The sequence below is a fragment of the Corvus brachyrhynchos genome, unplaced genomic scaffold (genome assembly GCF_000691975.1).
Source record: "Corvus brachyrhynchos isolate BGI_N302 unplaced genomic scaffold, ASM69197v1 scaffold910, whole genome shotgun sequence".
NCBI classification, from domain to species: domain Eukaryota; kingdom Metazoa; phylum Chordata; class Aves; order Passeriformes; family Corvidae; genus Corvus; species Corvus brachyrhynchos.
The window spans coordinates 47,515-66,327 of NW_008235730.1; the positions used below are offsets into that span (position 1 = coordinate 47,515).

Consider the following 18,813-nt stretch of genomic DNA (forward strand, 5'->3'; position numbering starts at 1 on the left):
AGACACCGATGCTGGCAGGGGGGAGTTGTTGGAGTGGAGATCCATTTGTCATGGCTGTAGTTTATTTTTGTAGATGTTACATAAAAAAAAAAAATTGCATTAAGAAGTGGTCAAGAGTGAACTCAGCTTGCTGAAGTTCCAGTATGGATGAGCAGTTTTGTAATAGAATTTAAAACGTCTTCAGCTTTTATTCACATCCCTCCAGCTTTGCATAAGGATGGAGCAGAACCCAGGTGAGAGTTTAGCTCATCTGGGAGGGAATATTCACACTGCAAGAGAACAACCTGAAATGCTGAACTTTACATTTAATTTCCATTGGAACAGCTCTGTCTTCTGGACTTTTCTCTCTTTCATTCTGGGAAATCCTTTTCTGTCTGTGACTCTTTTCCCACGTCACTTCTCACTTCATCCTCCCTGATATTCTCCAGCGCTCGTCTCCAGGTTTTTTGGGCTGACAGCTCCATTCCTGCAACATTTCTGTGTCCCAGAAGTGCAGTTTCCCAGAGATGATCCGTGTGTGTGAACCTGGCTGACTCTGTCTGGGGAAAGCTGTTCCAGTGGCTGTGTCCTCAGGGCTGGGATGAGAGAGGGGAGAAATTTCACTGGGCTCAGGAGCAGCTTCCTCTGGTACCTCGTGGGGAAGGAAGTGTTACAGCTGCTTTTCCAGGCAGGAATCCAATTCCACTTCCATTCCTGCCTCAGAGTATGGCAGATATTGCTACATTATAATAGAGAAATCAGCCCAGGCTTGCTTGAAGATATTTATATAAGATGCCTTTTAAAATACAGTTTAAAACATTAATATAGATAAAATCCTGTTTTAATGAAATAATAAATAAACATTAAAAATAAACTTAAAAAACACTGTTAGAAACCCCAGCAACCACTGGTAATAAATGAGACAGGACAAATGCCAGCAGCTGACCGTGATCAAGGTGCTGAATTTTGAGTTTTGGTATTTTGTGATTTGCATGGATTTGGGAATGGGAAATTCCTGGCCCTGGGAAGGGATTGGCTGCTGAGCACAAAATGATGCTCACAGGGAGCTAAAGTGCGAAAGGAACCTGCCCCTTTTAGTAAAGTTTGGGACGTTTTAATGGAGTTTAAGTCCCTGCCCAAGTCCGTGGGGCTGGCACCCAACCTTTCCTGTTGGGGATGGCCTGAGTATTTTCTCTATTTCATTGTCCATGGAGCACATAAACACACACTGGGATACAAAGCAATAACCTGTGTTTTTAACCAGCAAACGATCTCTCTCTTCCAGCCCATTGCCACCACTCCCCCGTGCCGCGCCTGGAGGGAGGAGTCCCTGAGCCGCAGCAGCAGCAGTGGAACCCAGGAGTGCGGGAGCAGCGGGGCGTCCCTGGGAGCAGCCATCAGTGAGGTGTCCCTGGGAGCAGCCATCCCTCAGGAAACCACTGCTGCTGCCAGGGTGTGTACTGAGCCCGTCGGCCTCGGGGGGAGCGGTAATTACGTGATTGCAATTAACAGGAGGTGCTTTGTCTGTGTGATGCCGACCTTGCACTTCGATGCAGTAGCAGGAGATCTGCTGGATGTGCTGCCAAACACTGAATTGCTCTGAGAATTCCCTCAGCTCACAGGTGTCAAAAGGCTGAGCTGATTGGTGTGATCTGAGCTGAGTAAAAAAATCGGATTTCCAAGTGGTTGTGCAGAGATTCTGGCTCATACAGCAAAACTCTGCTGTGGGAAGGAGCTTTAACACCTTGGTAGTGTCTCCAAAGGCAGAAGAGCTTCGGCAGGGCCAGTGCTGTCCTTTTCCCAGTTCACTGGGACACTTCCCTGCTTTTATTAATGAATAAAAAATTCATTCTCAGAATGAAAGATTCTTTCACATCCAAAGCTGAGTATTTGTATAGGAAGTACAATTTACAGTCAATGATTGCATTGTTTCAGTCTCATGCAGCTTTAATGGTGCTGGAGCAGCTTTTCCTCCCTCAGGGGATGGAGCCGTGGTTCCGGCTCCCAGCAGAAGCAGAGAGCAGCTGTTCCAGCGCTGCCTTGGACACCAGGCTGGGCCTGAGCTGCGGCAGGCAGGACCTGTCGGAATTCCCCACGCTGGAGGAAGGGCTGCTGCCCTCAGCAGAAGCTTCTCCTGGAGCTCCAGCCCCTGCCTCACTGCTGGGTATGTTCCACATGCCAGCTGCTGCACAATTAACATTTTACTGTTCAGTCAATCCCTGACCTGGGTCTGACTTGACTTTAGTGAGAGATGAGGTTTGCAAGGTGTGTTTGGTGTAATTTTGTTGTCAAAGCCCACCTCAGGAGGAGGTGAAGGGTTCGTGTGCCCTCTGGGGATCCTCTAACAGTCAGCAGGTTCCTTTTGTCTCAGGTGAAACTTCACTCTTGTTTTCCTGTGGAATTAAGAATAAACCTGAGTGCAGCTTCCACCCCTGGCAGTGCCCAAGGCCGGGCTGGACGGGGCTTGGAGCAGCCTGGGACAGTGGGAGGTGTCCCTGCCCGTGCAGGGGGTGGAATGGGATATCTTTGAAATCCCTCCCGACCAAACCATTCCATGATTTTTGTTCCTTTGCTATCACTGGTGTTTGGGTGCAGTTTATATTGCTGCCACTGAGACTTTCCAGTTCTAACACGTTGGCTTCAGCCAGGTTCACTGTCTCGGTTGCTGCTTTTCACATCGAATCCCAACAGCTCAGTTAAAGGTGGGTTTGAGAAATTCCAAGATGTAAAATTTCACCTTTTTGCTCCATTGGCTCCTTTCGTTTTCACGTGGACTCGGAGCATCCTGGTAAATCTGTGGTAGCTCCAGCTCAGTGGGAACACAGAAATGCTGTTCCTCAGCCCAGAGGGGCTCTTTTGGCATTGATCCCTCTGCAAACCCAAGAGTTCCCTTCCATTTGTGACTCACCTTTCCAGGACGTGACTGAGGCACGAAGGTGCCTCTAAAGCTGCTGCCACCACACCAGTGGTGTTTCTTCACAAACAAACAAAATTACTGAGAGGCAAATAACACAATTGTGATATTTTAAAATAAACCTTCTGTGCTTACAGTTAACTGCAAGCTCAGCTGTGCAATTTGCCATTGCCTGTGTCACCTTGCCTGTGTGTAGGCTGCTTTTTGGGGTTTTGTTTGGAAGTTAAAACACCCCTTAAGGGCATGGAGTTGAAACTGCCTCGGGAATTGCCTCGTAGCAGCTCCTGAGGGTTTTATGAATTTGATTTCTTTTTTTTTAATGCAAAGCTCTTGGTCATTTTCATCAGTTTTTGTGATGATTTTGCTCCATCCTTTGTGAAGGAGCCTCTGAGAGGAGAAGGAACATCTTGGATGGATTCTGGTTTATCCCAAACCCTCTGAGGCCCGAGGCTCAGTCCCTCCCACTGTGGTCTCACCCCGATGGCTGCAGCTGTCCCTGGTGTCTCTGTTACATTTACTGCAGAGATTAAGCTGCGTTTGGGTAACTTGGATTATCTGGTTCAAAGAACTTCTGGTTGAGCCTCTGGACTGATTTGTTTTCCATAGGCAGGTGGTGAGAACAGGGGAGCATGGAATGAGTTCCTGTTCTGTGTCGCAGCACAGACAGGCTGGTAAGGGCTGAGTTGGTTCCCAGCTGGTTAATTGCTGACTGCTGGGCCTTTGGAACTACTTGGGAGATGTTTTTGAAGAGTTTTTCTCCTTCATGAAATGAAAACCATTCTTGAGTGTCTCAGATTTGGGTCTGCAGGCGGCTTGGTGATGAAAAGCTGTGTGTGCACCCCAGGGAGTTGGTTGATAGTGAATAAATCCCCGTTTTTGTGGGAAATTGAGGGTCAGGACAGATCTCAGAAAGGGGGAGGACATGGAAGGCTGGCCATGCTTTGTCCTTGCCCACATCCTCTGGGCAGGATTCTTGTGATTCATGTATTTTACAGCCCTTTTCCCCCATTACTGCTATTTGCAGAACTGGAAACCGTTTAATAAAGAAAAACTTCTTGATATTTGTCCAGCTTTGTGTTTCCAGTGCAGCTGGAATTAAGGAGCAGGCAGAAGGCTCTTTAATGTGATAAAAGATGCAGAGCCCTCTCCTCTGCTGCTGTTTTCTCTGTTGCTCTCCAGAGATGTGCCAGTGGCTGCAGCTTTGTGCGTGCACTGAGTTCCCAGGCAGGGGAGGAAGCCATGGCTGCAACACTCATTTATTTCTCCTTCTCCTCTTCAAAAAGTGCCTTGGGTTCAGCGCCAGGCGGAGTGGCAGTGGCAGTTGTACCGAGATGCTCCTGCTGCTCTGTGGAACAGCTTGACAGAGCCAAGGCTTTGTTTTTGTTTCGCCTTCCTTTTTTATCCCCCCAAATGGCAGCTTGACTGTGGCATTCTGACTTGTCAGGAGGCTGCGAGAAAAGGAACAGGCCCAGCTTTCCCTGTTCGGTGAGCCTGACTGGGGAAGCTTTTGACCTTCAGAGTGACAGCAGGAAAAATCCCTGTTTTGACACGAGATGCTCTGGGAGAGCGGGGCTGACGTCACTGCTGCTCCCAGCCCGGGCACCTGCTGCCAGCCCGGCTCTGGCTGGGCACAGCGAGCCTGGATCCCCCTGAGCACCCCAAATGTGCCAGCAGGATCCTCCTGAGCACCCCAAATGTGCTCCCTGGATCCCTCTGAGCACCCCAAATGTGCTCCCTGGATCCTCCTGAGCGCCCCAAATGTGCCAGCAGGATCCCTCTGAGCGCCCCAAATGTGCCAGCAGGATCCTCCTGGGCGCCCCAAATGTGCTCCCAGGATCCCCCTGAGCGCCCCACATGTGCCAGCAGGATCCCCCTGAGCACCCCAAAGTGCTGATTTATTGCCAAATGTTGTGATCTGTGGGCTGTGTGTGTGTCTGTATATGCACATTCACTTTATTAATCTGGGTATACAAAAGGTTGGCAATGTCTGGTTTTGACAGGTTTTTTTTTTCCCCGATTATTTTCTGCTCCTTTCCTTAGCCCTCTTTGTTTCTTCATTTCCAAAGCACACCCAGTTTTTATTGTGTGGGAAAACCTTTTCTTTAATCACTCCTGATTTTCAATTTAGCTTGAAAATACATTTTCATTCGAAGTGGAGAAGTTAAGCTGAAAATCAGAAAAGCTTGTTTTCCTCTTCCCTTGCATGACTAAAAACAAGGTGCCAGTTCTGCTGCATGAAGTGTGCCATGATGGGAGCTGACAGGTCTGATTTGATAACTGCAATTAGTATTATTTGTTCACTAATACCATTTTAAATAGAAAACAAGATTTGGGAGGGGACAAAGTCCATCTGACAGAGCTGAGAGAGTTTAGATTCCAACTTACTTAATGTTTCTTAAAAGACATGGGTTTCCATCCTTAATGCAATTCTGTGTCCAAATTAATCTGCTCAGTATTTCCAAGTGTAGCAGCAAAAGATCTCTTGGAGTAGATGTGCACTGAATGGAGCAAAGGCCTTGGGAATCCTGTGAGCTCCCAGTTCATGGCTGGGAACAGGGAATGTGAAGTCCAGGCTCTGTCAGCCCCAGCCCTGAACACAAATCTCTCTGTTCTCTGTGTGTCTAAGAGAAATGGGAAGCAGATCCCAGGGAATCAGCCCAGTCTCCTATTCCTGACTTTAAATCAGGATTCAGAGTGTGATTGAGTCCCACCATTGCCCCGACGCCACCATTGCCCCGACGCCACCATTGCCCTGATCCCGTCCCTGCCCTGATCCCACCATTGCCCCGGTCCCGTCCCTGCCCCGGTCCCGTCCCTGCCCCGGTCCCGTCCCTGCCCCGGTCCCGTCCCTGCCCCGGTCCCGTCCCTGCCCCGGTCCCGTCCCTGCCCCGGTCCCGTCCCTGCCCCGGTCCCGTCCCTGCCCCGGTCCCGTCCCTGCCCCAATCCCGTCCCTGCCCCGACCCCGCCATTGCCCCGGTCCCACCCCTGCCCCGATCCCTCCATTGCCCCGATCCCATCCTTGCCCCAGTCCCACCATTGCCCCGGTCCCGTCCCTGCCCCGGTCCCGTCCCTGCCCCGGTGCCATCGTTCCCGTCAGGGGGTGCTCTGAGCCCCAGTTTTGGTTGTGCCCTTTGGTGAAACAGAGCCCTGAGGAGCTGCTGTGTTATCAGGGACTTGTCCTCACCTTGCTCCTTAATTCCTTGGCTCTGTCCCTCTGTGCCGGTGCTGCCATTCTCTCCTCTGCTGCTTTACACTTCCACGTGTGTCAGAATTAATTTTGTCATCCAGCTCTGCCTTCCAGTCCAGATTGAACCCTCTGGAATAGCTATTTAGACCTGTTTTTTAAAGCTACATCTCATTTCCTTTCTCTAAACTTCAAAAAAAGCATTTTAATCATATTTGGTATTGCAAATTCAATTATTTCTATCTGTGTAATTATCCTCTCGCTACCTAGAGTTCTAAAGTAATTAAAAATGTTAATTGGAAGTATTAAATTAAAAATTAATAAGCAAGGTTGCCTCGTGGTTGGCTGCCCCTCGTCAGGTGATGCAGTGTGGGCTGGGGAAGCCTCGGGGTGGAGCTGATATAATGAAAACTGGATTTTTTTTTTGTGTGTGTAATGATCATTTTGTGATGTGATTGTGCTCCTCTAAGAGGTGCAGACTGTGGCTTGTCTGAGGTGGTTGGAATCTAATGAGCCTGGATTAAATAAATAGCATTTCTGGGTTAGGAAGTCATGCCCTTGGCCACAAATAGCTCTTTTCCTTTAAAAATAAAAGCTTGCTTGAAATACTAGGAGTGTTTCTTTGCACCCATCAGACATGTGTGTAGTTATTTACACTCCTGAGATACCTTAGAGTTTAAAAAAGGAGAGAAAAGATCCCCAAACATACAGTTATATCTAACCCTCCCCTGATAATTACCTGTGTGTTGTAGTTGTTTTTATTCTTGTGCTGTGAACCATTTCCATTTGTTTTTGTAAGCAGTGAACTGGAGAAAAATCCCCAAGTACCCCAAAGAGCAAAGAAATACAGCATAGAAACTAAAATGTATTGCTGCAGTAATCATGGCTGTCTGCTAAGTTTGATTCTTACTTTATCTTGAATCCATAAAGAAAAAAATGTCAGGCAGCCTTTGCTGGAATCAGAATTTATGGGAAAACAGAGAGTAGGGAAGGCACCATTGGATCCTTGGTTTGTAAAGAAGCAAAAGGGGATGGGATAAAATCCCTGTGGACACCCCACCTGGAAATCAGGAAGGAGGGAGGTGCTGCCTGGGGTGGAACAGGATGGGGATGGCACAGAAGGAATTTTAGGGTAAGTTGGGGATGGCAGTGCCAGGAGTGAGTGGAGGCCTGGATTTGGTATGGGGTGAGAAAGCTGAATTTAATCCAGGAGGGAGGAGGCTTCGGGGGCTGTGGGGGTGGGACTCCTTCCCCTTCCCTGCAGCTGGGATCTCTGGGGCTGTGAGGCTGTGCTGCCAGCCCTCACTGCCCTGCTGGTGTTTTTCTCTCTCCCAGATGTCCAGGAGAGCAGATTCTCCCCCTGCCTGCCCCTGCTGCTGAGCCCAGCCCGGGACGAGACGTTCCTGCAGGGATCCCAGATGGATTTCATTGCCCTGAGGTGGGCTGGGGTTCCTGGGGCTGGTTCTTTCCCTGAGTGGCCGGGATCTGCATTGGATAGTTGGATAATGGCAGTTTCTGGGCGCAGAAATGTGGGGGTTACACTGGTTTTGGGGTGTGTGGAGAGAAGGCACCTCTGGATTCTGCCTTCAGAAGAGTTGGAACAAGGGAAAAGCAGGACCAGGCTCTTCTGAGCTTGTCATGCTGAGGCACCCAGGGAAAATGGGAAAATGAGGGACTCCACCCTCTTCAACATCTCCGTTGCTTTCTTAGACTCTGGAATAAACGTAATGAGATTTTGGGGACAAAAATCAGAGTTTTGTATTTACAGGAGTGAAACATCCATGGACAGTGTTGTGGTTTGGGTGTGCTGGAGCAGTATGTGTGATTTAAAATACAAATTTGGGTTAAAATGCGTAAAGAAAGAGCCGTTTCAGTAAAAGGCTTTGTCTCCTTCATTTCAAGGCTCTCCATTTGCATGCAGTAATATTTAATAGGGTTTGAGGGTATGTTTAATATAAAGGAACTATTAATTAAGTGATCCCCAGTAGGAGTATCAGAACTTTATAGGAATTTGTTGTTTATCTGAGACCTGGCTGCTTTTTATATTTATTTATAAATATATTTATTATTTGAAAAATAACTGAGATAATGAACTGAAGTAGGTGATTTGCATTAATAAACCACAGGCAAGCTGAGATATGTGTAAGTACATACTGCATGTTTTGCTCAGCTGATTTTATTTGTTTATTTAATTAATAACAGCCTGTCAGTAAAAAATATTTCAGCCCTAAGCAGGGTGAAAAATATTGCCATACTAAGAAATTGATATTGTTATAATATTATTTTTGAGCCTTTATTTTATAGATTTTTGGTATTTCTTTACATTCCTTCAGGTTTTGCCCCTTTAAGGGATGTATTTGTGTATTTATGTGCATTTATGTGAGTGTTGCTAACCCCCAGTTGTTACCTGAAGTTCTTTTGCCTCTGATTTAAACCAGAGATGTTGAAACAAAAGATGTGATCAGAAATTCACCTGTCTTGCCCCTTCCAGAGGAATCCCGGATGTTTCTGGAGCATCCCTGGAGCGTTCGGAGCCTTCCCACGTCCATGGAAGCGCATCCGTGAGGGACACAGCCCCTCCCAGAGAGCTCTGCGCTTCATCCCAGCACTGCCATCCCGTCGGACCCGCGGATCCCGGAGCTGCTTCCCAGAGCTCCCTGTCTGGGGAGCGCCTGGGCAGCGAGGAGGGGGCCGGGGACAGGGGCACCGAGCGGGAGGCAGCGGTGCCCCGGAGCAGGGGGCATCCAGCACACCCCGCTCCAGAGGAGGTGCTGGGAAAGGGGCTGGAGCGGCCCTGGAGCACAGCTGGGAAGGATGGACTCTCTCCCCCTGGCAGTGATGGCCCAGCAGCTGGGTCTGAGCTTTCGGAGAAGGACAAGGAGTCCCCAGGGCAGGAGGAATCCTCATCCTCGGGAAACTCCTCCTACACAACAGCACTGACCAAATTCTCAGAGAGGAGTGAAGGAGGGATGCGGAAGGAAAAGGTAAAAGTGCTTGGGAGTGAGGCAGGAGTCCTGGAGAAGCAGGAAAAAGGAAAGAAGGTGCCTGAGCTCGATTTGCCAAACAATTTCTCCAATGGCTTGAGGAGAGGCCATTCTAAAAACTCAGGTGCTCAAGACGTTCTTTGTGCAGCGACTCCCGAGCCGGGCAGAGGAGTGCTGGAGGAGCACGGAGTGGAGCTGGAGGCCTCTGAGGGCTTGAGGCTCAGGGCTGCTCCTGGGGAACTGCAGGGAGCTCTCCTGGATCATCAGCAGGAGCAGCTGTCAGGGAGACTGGGGCGAGAGGAGCTTGTCCCTGCTGTGGCAGGCACCGAGGGGTCCCCGGGGGGAGCAGGGCCTGCGGGAGGCAGGGATGAGCTGACTGGCTCGGACTTCTCCATCGAGAGCGGCCACAAAGGCACGGAGATTTCCCCCTCCTTCAGTCTGGGGGCTGAGGGCTCGTTCTCCGTACACCTGCCTCATCCCAACTTCCAGTCCACTCCGGGGATATTCCTCAAGAAAGCTGGGAAGGCAGAAGGACGTGGAGTCCTGGTGATCCCTTCGGACCTTCAGGCCTCTTCTTTGTGTTCAAATGAAGAAACCTCAGGGAAGCCCCCTGCCCATACCCCTGGATCCCTTGGGAAGCAACATCGTCCCCAGAGTGCTCCGAAAGAAACGTGTGAACATTTCGAGTCCTTGAAGCCGAAATCCCCCCACCCTGGCAGGATCCAGTCCTTCCCATCGCTGAGTTTCATGGAGAAGGTGGGAGCTTGGAACATGAGCCAGCCAGAGGAGGTTCCTGACGCCGTGAGTTCTGGTGTCCCAGCTGGGTTTCCTCCTGGAAGGAAAGCCTCCAGTGCACTTGCCATGGCTCCAAGCAGTATTTTATCGGTACAGAAAAGTCTTAGAGATCCCCAGGACTGTGCTGCTCCTTCCTGCAGGGAGGCAGGTTCTCTGGGAAGTTTGCACTTCCCTCACACAGAGCCGCTGCCTGCCCCCCGTCTGAGCAGATCCCGGTCTGACAATGCCGTGAATGTTCGCAGCAGGAGCAGAGCCTGGGCTGGAGTTACCCCAGCAGCAAACTCTGCAGAGGCCCTGCAGCCTCCAGGAGAGAAGAGTCCTGCCTTGGGAGGGTTGGACAGCACCTCAGGAGGCTGCACGACACCAGAGGTTGTTCCTGGATCTCGTGGTGAGGATGTGGAAAGCACCGCAAGGCGAAGCTCAGCCCCAGCTGTGTTTGTGTCCAGTGTTGCTCAGCTCCCTAAAAAGGATGGAAGCTCCCCAGCTGATGAGCACAAGGATTGTGATGCTCAGGAAAATCAACCCCTCAGCCTAAATATTCCCACTGGACACAACATCATGGACAGCTTTGGAGCCATTTCCCTGGAGAGTCTGGATGTTCCTGTCAGTTCTGGGGAGCCTCAGGGGGCCCTGGGCTCTGCTCGGGGCTCTGCTCGGGGCTCCCTGGTGGTGCCCAGGCCCTGCCCCAGTGCAGGAGGGGACACTTCCATCCCTGCTGGAGCAGTGCTGGAGACTCCAAAGAAAGAAGAGTTTAATATTGAAGAAAGGATCCCAGTAAGTTTGGTTCTAATTTAAACTCTGGTTCCAGAGTTATCCATTTCTTTTCCCATAGTTATCAGGTTTTTTCCCCAGAGTTAACCATTTCTTTTCCCGTAGTTATCAATTTTTTTCCCCAGAGTTAACCATTTCTTTTCCCATAGTTATCATTTCTTTCCCCAAGTTAACCATTTCTTTCCCCAGAGTTAACGATTTCTTTTCCCAGAGTTATCTATTTTTTTCAGTTACACTTTTTTTTCAGAGTTTTCCATTTGTTTGTCACTTTTCCATTTTTCCCCACTGCTCTTTTAGGAGAGGTTTTAGTCATTACAGCCAAAATAAATGGTTTTACACAGGGCTGTGCTACAGTGAATTTCATCCATGATAACTGGTTCAGCTTATCTTCAATAGAGGTGGGAAATATTAGTAATATTTAGTAATATTTGCTTTGGCCAAAGAAAGGGTTGGATATGGGAAAGGTGCCTTGTCTTTCCCAGGGACAGCTGAGTGTCAGGGGAGCAGAAGGAACAAGAAATGGGAGCTGGTGGCTCTTTCAGAAGATCAGGTTCTCATGATCCAGACGTGAGGTTCAGACTCAGGTGCTGAGTGAGGAGAGCTGAGCTCCACCCCCCAGCTCTGCAGGAGCAGCAAAGCCAACACAGCTCCTTGGAAATGAAATTCCTTTTTTCCCTATGAATTCTCATTTTGCTTGTTCACCTTATTCCAGTTTCTGAGGCCTCAATTCTGAATTCTTGATGTGTTCCTCATAAAGGACCTTCAGAGCTTCTTCATCCCTTCCCTGCTTTCCATCCTGCCTGGCTAATCCAGATTTCCCCCTGTTTGGGGGCCTGGAGGCAGTGGAGAGCGCTGGGCAGCCATGTGAAGTGCAGTAATAGCTGTTGGGGGGTAGAGCAAATGAGATGCAGATTTATGGTAATGACAAACATGTAATTATGCTCTGAGTAAGAGGCTGCTCCTCTCACAAGATGACTCCATAATCATCAGGTCTTTGGGAATGTGCTCTGGAAGCTCTTTTCACTCTGTTGTCTTTGCAAACCCGTGGGGAAACAAATATAAATGTTGTAGGGAGGGTGTTTAGATGAAATTCATGAGGCAGAGAGATGACTTCTGTTCCTGGCTATAATTACACATTCTCCAGCCTGGTTCTGAGGAATTCTGCTCCTGTAAGTCACTGGCAGGTAAAGGAGATCAGGTCACCTACCTGGCTGTTAATGTGTAAGTTTGTAATAAACCCACAGGAAATGGAGTTGGCTGTGATGTGTGAGGTAATTGATTTAATTTTCCTGGCTAGTTTAGGACATAGTGTGGACAAGTTGAAATTAATTTGCCCTACAGGTGATGAAGTCAAGGGAAATTCTGGCTGGTTTTTTCCTGCATGTAATAATGTCTGTATGTAAACCAGCTCTGACAAAAGTGCTCCCAACTATTTGCCTTGAAGGCTTGAACAAACTTGTCCTAAAAAACAAGGAGCTTCCCTGCTGCTGACTTGAATTCCCAAGTCTGCCAGTGTTTTCTGTGCAGCAGTTTTTTGGGGAGGGAGAAAGTGTTTAACCCAAACCTTTGTGTTCTCCTCCCAGCTGGGAAATGGAATTTTAAGCAGGTGAGGCTGCAGTTCAGCAGCCTCCCCTGAAGAATCCGAATTCTCACTCCTGCAGTGTCCAGTGCTGGGGTGAAGGAGCTCTGCCAGCCCAGGACCCACGGCATTCTCTGAGTGTTTGTTCCTTGTTTTCCCAGGTCTACCTGCGGAACCTGGGCATCGAGCAGTCCCCTGGCACCATCCTGGCGCCCTTCGTGCCCCGGCGGCCCCTCCGGGAGCTGGAGTTCTCCCCCGTGGAGCTCAGGACCCTGAAGGATCCCCTGGACAGGCTGCCCCGGGCCCCTCCACAGGCACAGGGTATGGGGAGGGGTTTGGGAGGCCTGGAGAGCACTGACCTTCCCCACTTGCGGGGTCAAGGGTGTTCGTGGGGGTTGAGCTTCTCCCATCTCCAATAGATTCTGGCATTGGGAAGTATCCACAGCTCTGAAAAGCTGCCTCCAAGGGATCCAGGACTGTGGGGCAGCTGCCAGGCAGTGCAGGGACACTGTGTCTTTATTCCCTTTATTTCTCTGTGTACAAGAGTCCTTGAGAAGGATGTGGTTTGTATCTTGAGATTGAAGAAATGGGACCAGACTTTTTCTGCCTGGGAGAGGAATAAGTCTTGGTTTCTTTTTCATTCTGGGATTTCTTGGTGTGACAAAAAGTTGTCAGTATTTTTATAACTGACCAGATCTGCTCCTAAATCCATCCACCCATCATCATCATCAACCAAATCAGAGTGGCCTTACCAGGGCTGAGTCATTTCTGAGGTGCTCAGGCAGGGTTAGGGTGGCTTCAAGGCCTTCCCCCATGTCATTAAAATGTGAAAATGTGCATGAAAACTCCTTCCAATGTGTCATTTCCTGAGAGTGTCCTGGTTTGGGATTTGCACCTGTGGGAAGGGCAGGTCTGAAGGCTCCTCACGAGTCCCTGTGTGACCCTTTCCATTCTGACCTCAGCCCCCTGCACTGGCCGGGTTCTCTGGCCAGAAGGGGTTAAATGTTCTCTTGTTTTCTTTTATGATTTTTCCCTTCTTTGAGGGTTATGGGAGACCTGGCAACTTAAACCACTTGGCTTTTGGGACAGGGGAAGATTTGTCCTCAGTAGAACCATGGAATCATTGAGGCTGGAAAAGCCCTCTGAGCCCATCCAGTCCAACCATCCCCAGCACTGCCAGGGCCACCCCTGTCCCATGTCCCCAGGTGCCACATCCACAGGGCTCTGAAATCCCTCCAGGGATGCCCTGGGCAGCTGTGCCAGGCCTGGACAGCCTTTCCATGGAGGAATTTTACTTTTGTAAACCAGGTGTTCATTTGGACATCCAAGCACCACTGGGTCATTTATCCAAGAGCGTTTATTTCAAATCCAGTCTAAGCAGTTGTTTAAAAGCAAGGAACTTCAGTTACCAGGGAAAGGTTCTTCCCCCAGAGGGTGCTGGGCACTGCCCAGGCTCCCCAGGGAATGGGCACGGCCCCGAGGCTGCCAGAGCTCCAGGAGCGTTTGGGCAGCGCTGCCAGGGATGCCCAGGGTGGGGCTGTTGGGGGGTCTGTGCAGGGCCAGGGGTGGGACTGGGTGATCCCATCCAACTCAATATTCTCTATAGTTCTCTGATAAGTTTTGCATTTTCTTTGATGTTTAGCTGAAATGCTCTTGAGATCTTTCAGGAGATAGTTCTTGTGGAGATCTTAGTTCAAGTCTCATTCTAAGAACAGCATCCTAAATATTTTCCAGGATTTGAATTCTTCCCTCCCTTTATGTGCCTTCTAGTACAAGTATTTGCTGATGCCTCTGTGTTCTGGAGCCTCCAAATTGATGAATGTTGTGTTCCTTTGTAGGTGAATTGCTGCCAGCCTTTGAGATGTCACACGTGAGCTTTGACTCCGACATCTCCACTCCGAGCGTGTCCATCCCCGTGGAGTCCGAGGCTGGTTCGGGTGCGCTGTCACCCCGGGAGCTCTGTCCCAGCTTCCCAGGGCTCTTTGGAGAGGCCCCAGTGAGCCAGGGCAGCGTGTCAGGGCCCCAGCTGGAGGTGGCTGCCCCAGGTCCCACAGCCCGGGGTGCAGAGCGTTCCACGGGATCTGCTGGAGCAGAGCCGGGCCCGCCCCACTGCTCCTCGGGCAGGGAGAGTCCACGGCTGGGTGGGACAAGTGCTCGGGATCCGCCTGCTGACCGTGGGCCCAGGAGCTCGGACAGCAGCCTGCAGGAGTGGGCTGCTGGAATTTTGTCTGGAGTCGAGAATAAAATGGAATCAGACAGAGGGTCGCAGACCCCCAGCATGGGAAGTGAGAGCAGCAAGGGGCAGGAAGGGGATTCCCTGATGGGCTCTGGGGCCCTGCGGGAGCTCCGTGAGCTGCTGGCGCAGGCAGAGGAGCTCACTGCCAGCTGTGCTCATCCTGCTTCCCCCACAGCCTCCTGCAGAGAAGCTGGGGAGTCTTCCCCAGTGCTGCTTAGGAAGGAGGATGATCCCAAAGATTCCGGGTTAGGGAAGGACTGGATCCCTCAGCTGCAGAAAAGACTGCCGTGGGATGAGGCCACGACCCCAAGGGGTGTGCGGGGAGAGGGGCTGGGGATAAATGCTCTGGGTTCTGACCCCTGTCGTTTGGGATGGGGAAATCCTTTGGGTGTCGGTTTGCAGCGCAGTGAAGGGCTGAAGGGAATGGCCCAGGAGCCGAGGACAGGAAAATCCGCGGGGAGGTCGGAGCCCGAAGGGTGCAGCAGCGTGACCACAGACAGGAACCAGCCTGCCCGTGTGGGGCTGGCACAGAGCAGTGCCAGCAGCGACCTCAGCACCGGGACAGCTCCGGAGCTGGGCAGTCCCCCTCCCCTGGAGCCCCTGGGCAGCATCCCTGCTGTCCTGGGTGGCTCCCGGAGCTCCTCGTCCCTGGCTGGGGTGGCTGGAAGGGCAGGAGGGACGCGAGGGAGCGACGACAGCAGCAGTGGGGATTCCCTCAGTGCCCGTGTCAGGAGCCTCCTGGGGAACCCTCCGTGCTGCCAGCAGCCGGGCAGTGCCATGGGGGCATTCCAGAGCATCCTGCCTGCAGCTGGGGCTGCCAGGATCCAGGCAGGGAGCGGCAGCAGCAGCGGGGATTCCCTGGCTGCCCGAGTCCAGAGCCTCCTGAGGGCTGGGTCTCCTGGGATTGATGCCAGCCGGATCCTGAGGAGTGCAGAGGAGCAGGAGAGGAAGATCCAAGGTAAGGACACTTCTCAGGTGGGTTTATCATGCGCCGTGTCAGAGGGCACATCTGGGGTTAGGGGTGGGTGTAAGGGATGGGATGTGGAGGCTGGCAGAGCTGAGTCTGCTCCCTGCTTCAGAGGGGATTATTTGGTATTAGAATGAGAAGCTTTAATGGGACAGGGCTTAAATGAGGGATGCTTCACTGTAATCTTCTGTGCTGTGGTAGAATGGGGATGGAATTGAGCTTTTCCAGTCTGAAAACCTTTTCCTGACATCAGCGCAAGGAAGTATTTTGTCCACACAGGTATTATCAGGAATGTGGGAAGGAATTTTGTGAGTGAGCTCTGACTTGTGTCTGAGACTACAAGGATGACAGAACCAGGAAAGGGTCTTGGGTCCATCTCTCCAAATAAGTTATTCAAAGAGCCATTTTACATCGTATTCCTGGTCATTCCAGGAGCTCTGGAATTTGGTGTGGTCTTTGTTCTTTGGTTTCTTTTTTGGTCTTTGTTCTCTCAGCTGGGGTAACCAGAAGTGCATGGCTTTGATTTTAAGTTAAAAACTGTTCTCATTCATGAAATGGGAAAGGAAACCTCTCCTGGTTTGTGTTTTTGGCAGCCTGGGTGAAGCTGAAACTGGCCAGCCAGTCCCAGGAGTCTGGGCCAGACTGGGATGAGGAGACCCAGCAGAAGATTGAGAGAATAAAGGCAGAGCTGCTTCCGAAGACCAGGAACGCTGCACAAGCCAAGGTACAAACCAACTCAGGTTGGGGGAAATGCTGCTGCACCTGCTCTTGGGGGGTTTTAGGGTTTTTTTATGGTTTTCCCAGGCAGTTTGGGGTGGTTTGGGTGTGGGGGGTGACACTCAGCTGCAGATGTCCCAGAGGAAGGGATGTGGGGGGAGAATTGGTGTTGCTGTGAGAAAGTGCCCACAGCTCCTGGTTCTGGATTGGCTGGAGGAATTCTTTTCACAAAATATTTGTGGAGGTGCTGATTGTGACTCGGAAACTCCTGCTGTGGCAGGAGTTCAGTGTCTGTGGAATATCCTCGGGGCAGGAGGCAGGATCACCGTGCAGGTGAGGCTGCCAGGGGCAGTCGGGGCGCTGCTCACAGGGGGCTCCCACAAAGAGCTCGGGCAGCGTCCGTGGGAGCGGTGGGGGTGTCCGTGCTGGGCAGGGGCAGGGGGCAGGGCTGAGGAGGTTCAGGATCCTGCAGCTCTGATTTCCTGGGAAAACTTGCCCTGGCATTGCTGTGGTTTGTGCATCTCCTTTGGAATCTTTCGAGTTCGTGTATAAAATCCCTCTCTGGGCTGCGCTTGGTGTAAGCAGGAGTGTGTTACCTTTGTTTTCTCTGCCAGTGTCCATTTTCGGCACTGCTCTGGTGTCCGGGGTGATTATGGCAGGATTTCTAGGGACTGGTGTCGGGCGAGTGCCCTGAGCTTTAGGAACAGCTTCCTTTTTATCTTTTTTCCTTGATTTTTTCCTGTTTTCTCCTGCAGCCTGCCTGCCTCCCGGGAAGAGCAGCAGGGGTTGGTTTGTTTGTTTTAATTAAAAGCCTTGCATTAGCAGGAGTGACAAACTGTGCTTTAGGAGTACTCTGTGTTTAGGGCTTCTTTGGGTCAGCAGTGCTGGGAAGAGACGCAGCAGCTCCCAGAACCCACCAGGCTAAACTTCCCAGGTATTCCTGGACTGGTGGAATTTCTGGGCAGCTGGGGGAAAAGAAAGTGACTATTTTATTAATATTTATTATATAAATATATTATATAAATATTAATATTTATATATTAAAATATATATATTAAAATAAATATTCTAATATTTTAGAAATTCACATTTCTTAAAATTCAGATTTCTTAAAAAAGAGAACCAAATAAGATGAACTCTGTGCAGTGTGGAACTGAGGATTTTACCTTTCTGTGATTCAGTGTCAGCTGGGGATTGTTTTATCCACATTTAGAGAAAGAAGAAATTCACCATAATTTTGCAAACCCAGTTCCCAAGAAATCTCTTTAGTTCAACCACAGCACCTCGTGCTTTGATCTCGAGAATGGTTTTGCACTGCAGTGTTTTTAATTTGAGATAAAAAATGGTTTGAATTTGCAGAGTGAAGGTGACTGGGGCTTTTTTATTGTACTTAAGATAAATGTACTTTTCCCTCCAAGCCAAACACTGTCACTAAAAAATAGAGATTGTTCAAAACTACTGCACTGAAGAAACCACAGCCAGGCAAAATAATTTCCTGTAAATGTAATGGGAACTGTTGTGTGCAGCAAGTGTGGAAGTCTTAGAGCCAAAGTGCCAGGCATGGACTTAAAAAGAGCAGAACAAAGATTAGGAAAAGGCATTTTCCTTCTGCAAAACTTTTACGACTGAGGAGGACAAACTGTTCCTGTCGCTCAATCCAGCAGGATCCTTGCTCAGTGCCTGTGGGGCAGGTTTGGGGTGGATGTTCTTTGGGAATGTTCAGACTCTCGTTTTCAGAGGTGACAGCTCGGGAAATTCAGGTGCCACTGTGGCACCTGTTTGCCACAGGAACTGTGTGAAGTTTGTGGACAGAGGAGGGAGCAGGACACTGTGGGGAAGTTCTCTGGGATCTTTTACTTGGAAAGATTTTCCATCTTCTGAGGCAGTCGAGGGTCTCTGAGAGCTGTGTGTCACAGGCAGGGAAGAATCCTGTGGATTCCCCAGGTCTGGCTGAGCAGAGGGTCCAGGAGGAGCCTGGGGTGGGCACAGACAGGGACTGCAAACGTGGCCTGGAGGGCTCGGCTGAAGAGGGGCTCAAACCCTGGGAATATTCCACATGAACAGGCTGGGAGAGCTGGGGGTGTTCCCCCAGAGAGGAGAAGGGTCTGGGGAGAACTTCAGGGCCTAGAGGGGCTCCAGGAGAGCTGCAGAGGGACTGGGGCCAAGGCCTGGAGGGCCAGGAGGCAGGGAATGGCTTCCCAGTGGGAAAGGGGAGCTTGGGCTGGGATGTTGGGAAGGAATTGCTGGCTGGGAGGGTGGGGAGGGGTTGGGCTGGAATTGCCAGAGCAGCTGGGGCTGCCCCTGGATCCCTGGGAATGTCCAAGGCCAGGCTGGACACTGGGGCTTGGATCCACCTGGGATGTTGCCCCAGCCCATGGCAGGTTTGGAGTTGCTGTTGGAGGTAAATACAATTCCAGCATCCTAAACCCGAGGATTTTCCTCCTAAATTGAGGCCCCGATCCCCCCACCTGTATTTTATGGGTGCCAGGTGCTCCCTGTTCCCTTTCCTGTGAGTTCCTTCCCCCTTGGTGCAGTGTTTTCCTCCACTCCCTGCTGTACTTTTCCACTCCTTGAGCTTTCTCACTTCTCCAGGAAGTTCAGGGAGTTGTAGCTCTAAATTTGCACTGCAGGCTCCTGTGGATCATATGGCACAGGGAGCTTTTTTGGAAGGATGACACATAACAAGC

General features: G+C 50.5%; 1 protein-coding gene across 1 annotated transcript in view; it reads left to right on the forward strand.

Annotated features, from left to right (window-relative positions):
• Positions 1 to 1,081: 1,081 nt before the first annotated feature.
• Positions 1,082 to 18,813, forward strand: part of ALMS1 (ALMS1, centrosome and basal body associated protein) — a 32,158-nt gene continuing 14,426 nt past the window's right edge. Inside the window, exons 1-7 of the mRNA XM_017730634.1 lie at positions 1,082 to 1,432; positions 1,960 to 2,143; positions 7,413 to 7,515; positions 8,569 to 10,630; positions 12,368 to 12,527; positions 14,045 to 15,400; positions 16,003 to 16,133. Coding sequence (XP_017586123.1) covers positions 1,097 to 1,432; positions 1,960 to 2,143; positions 7,413 to 7,515; positions 8,569 to 10,630; positions 12,368 to 12,527; positions 14,045 to 15,400; positions 16,003 to 16,133 — 4,332 coding nt within the window. The 5' untranslated portion in view covers positions 1,082 to 1,096. The remainder of the gene's footprint in view (positions 1,433 to 1,959; positions 2,144 to 7,412; positions 7,516 to 8,568; positions 10,631 to 12,367; positions 12,528 to 14,044; positions 15,401 to 16,002; positions 16,134 to 18,813) is intronic.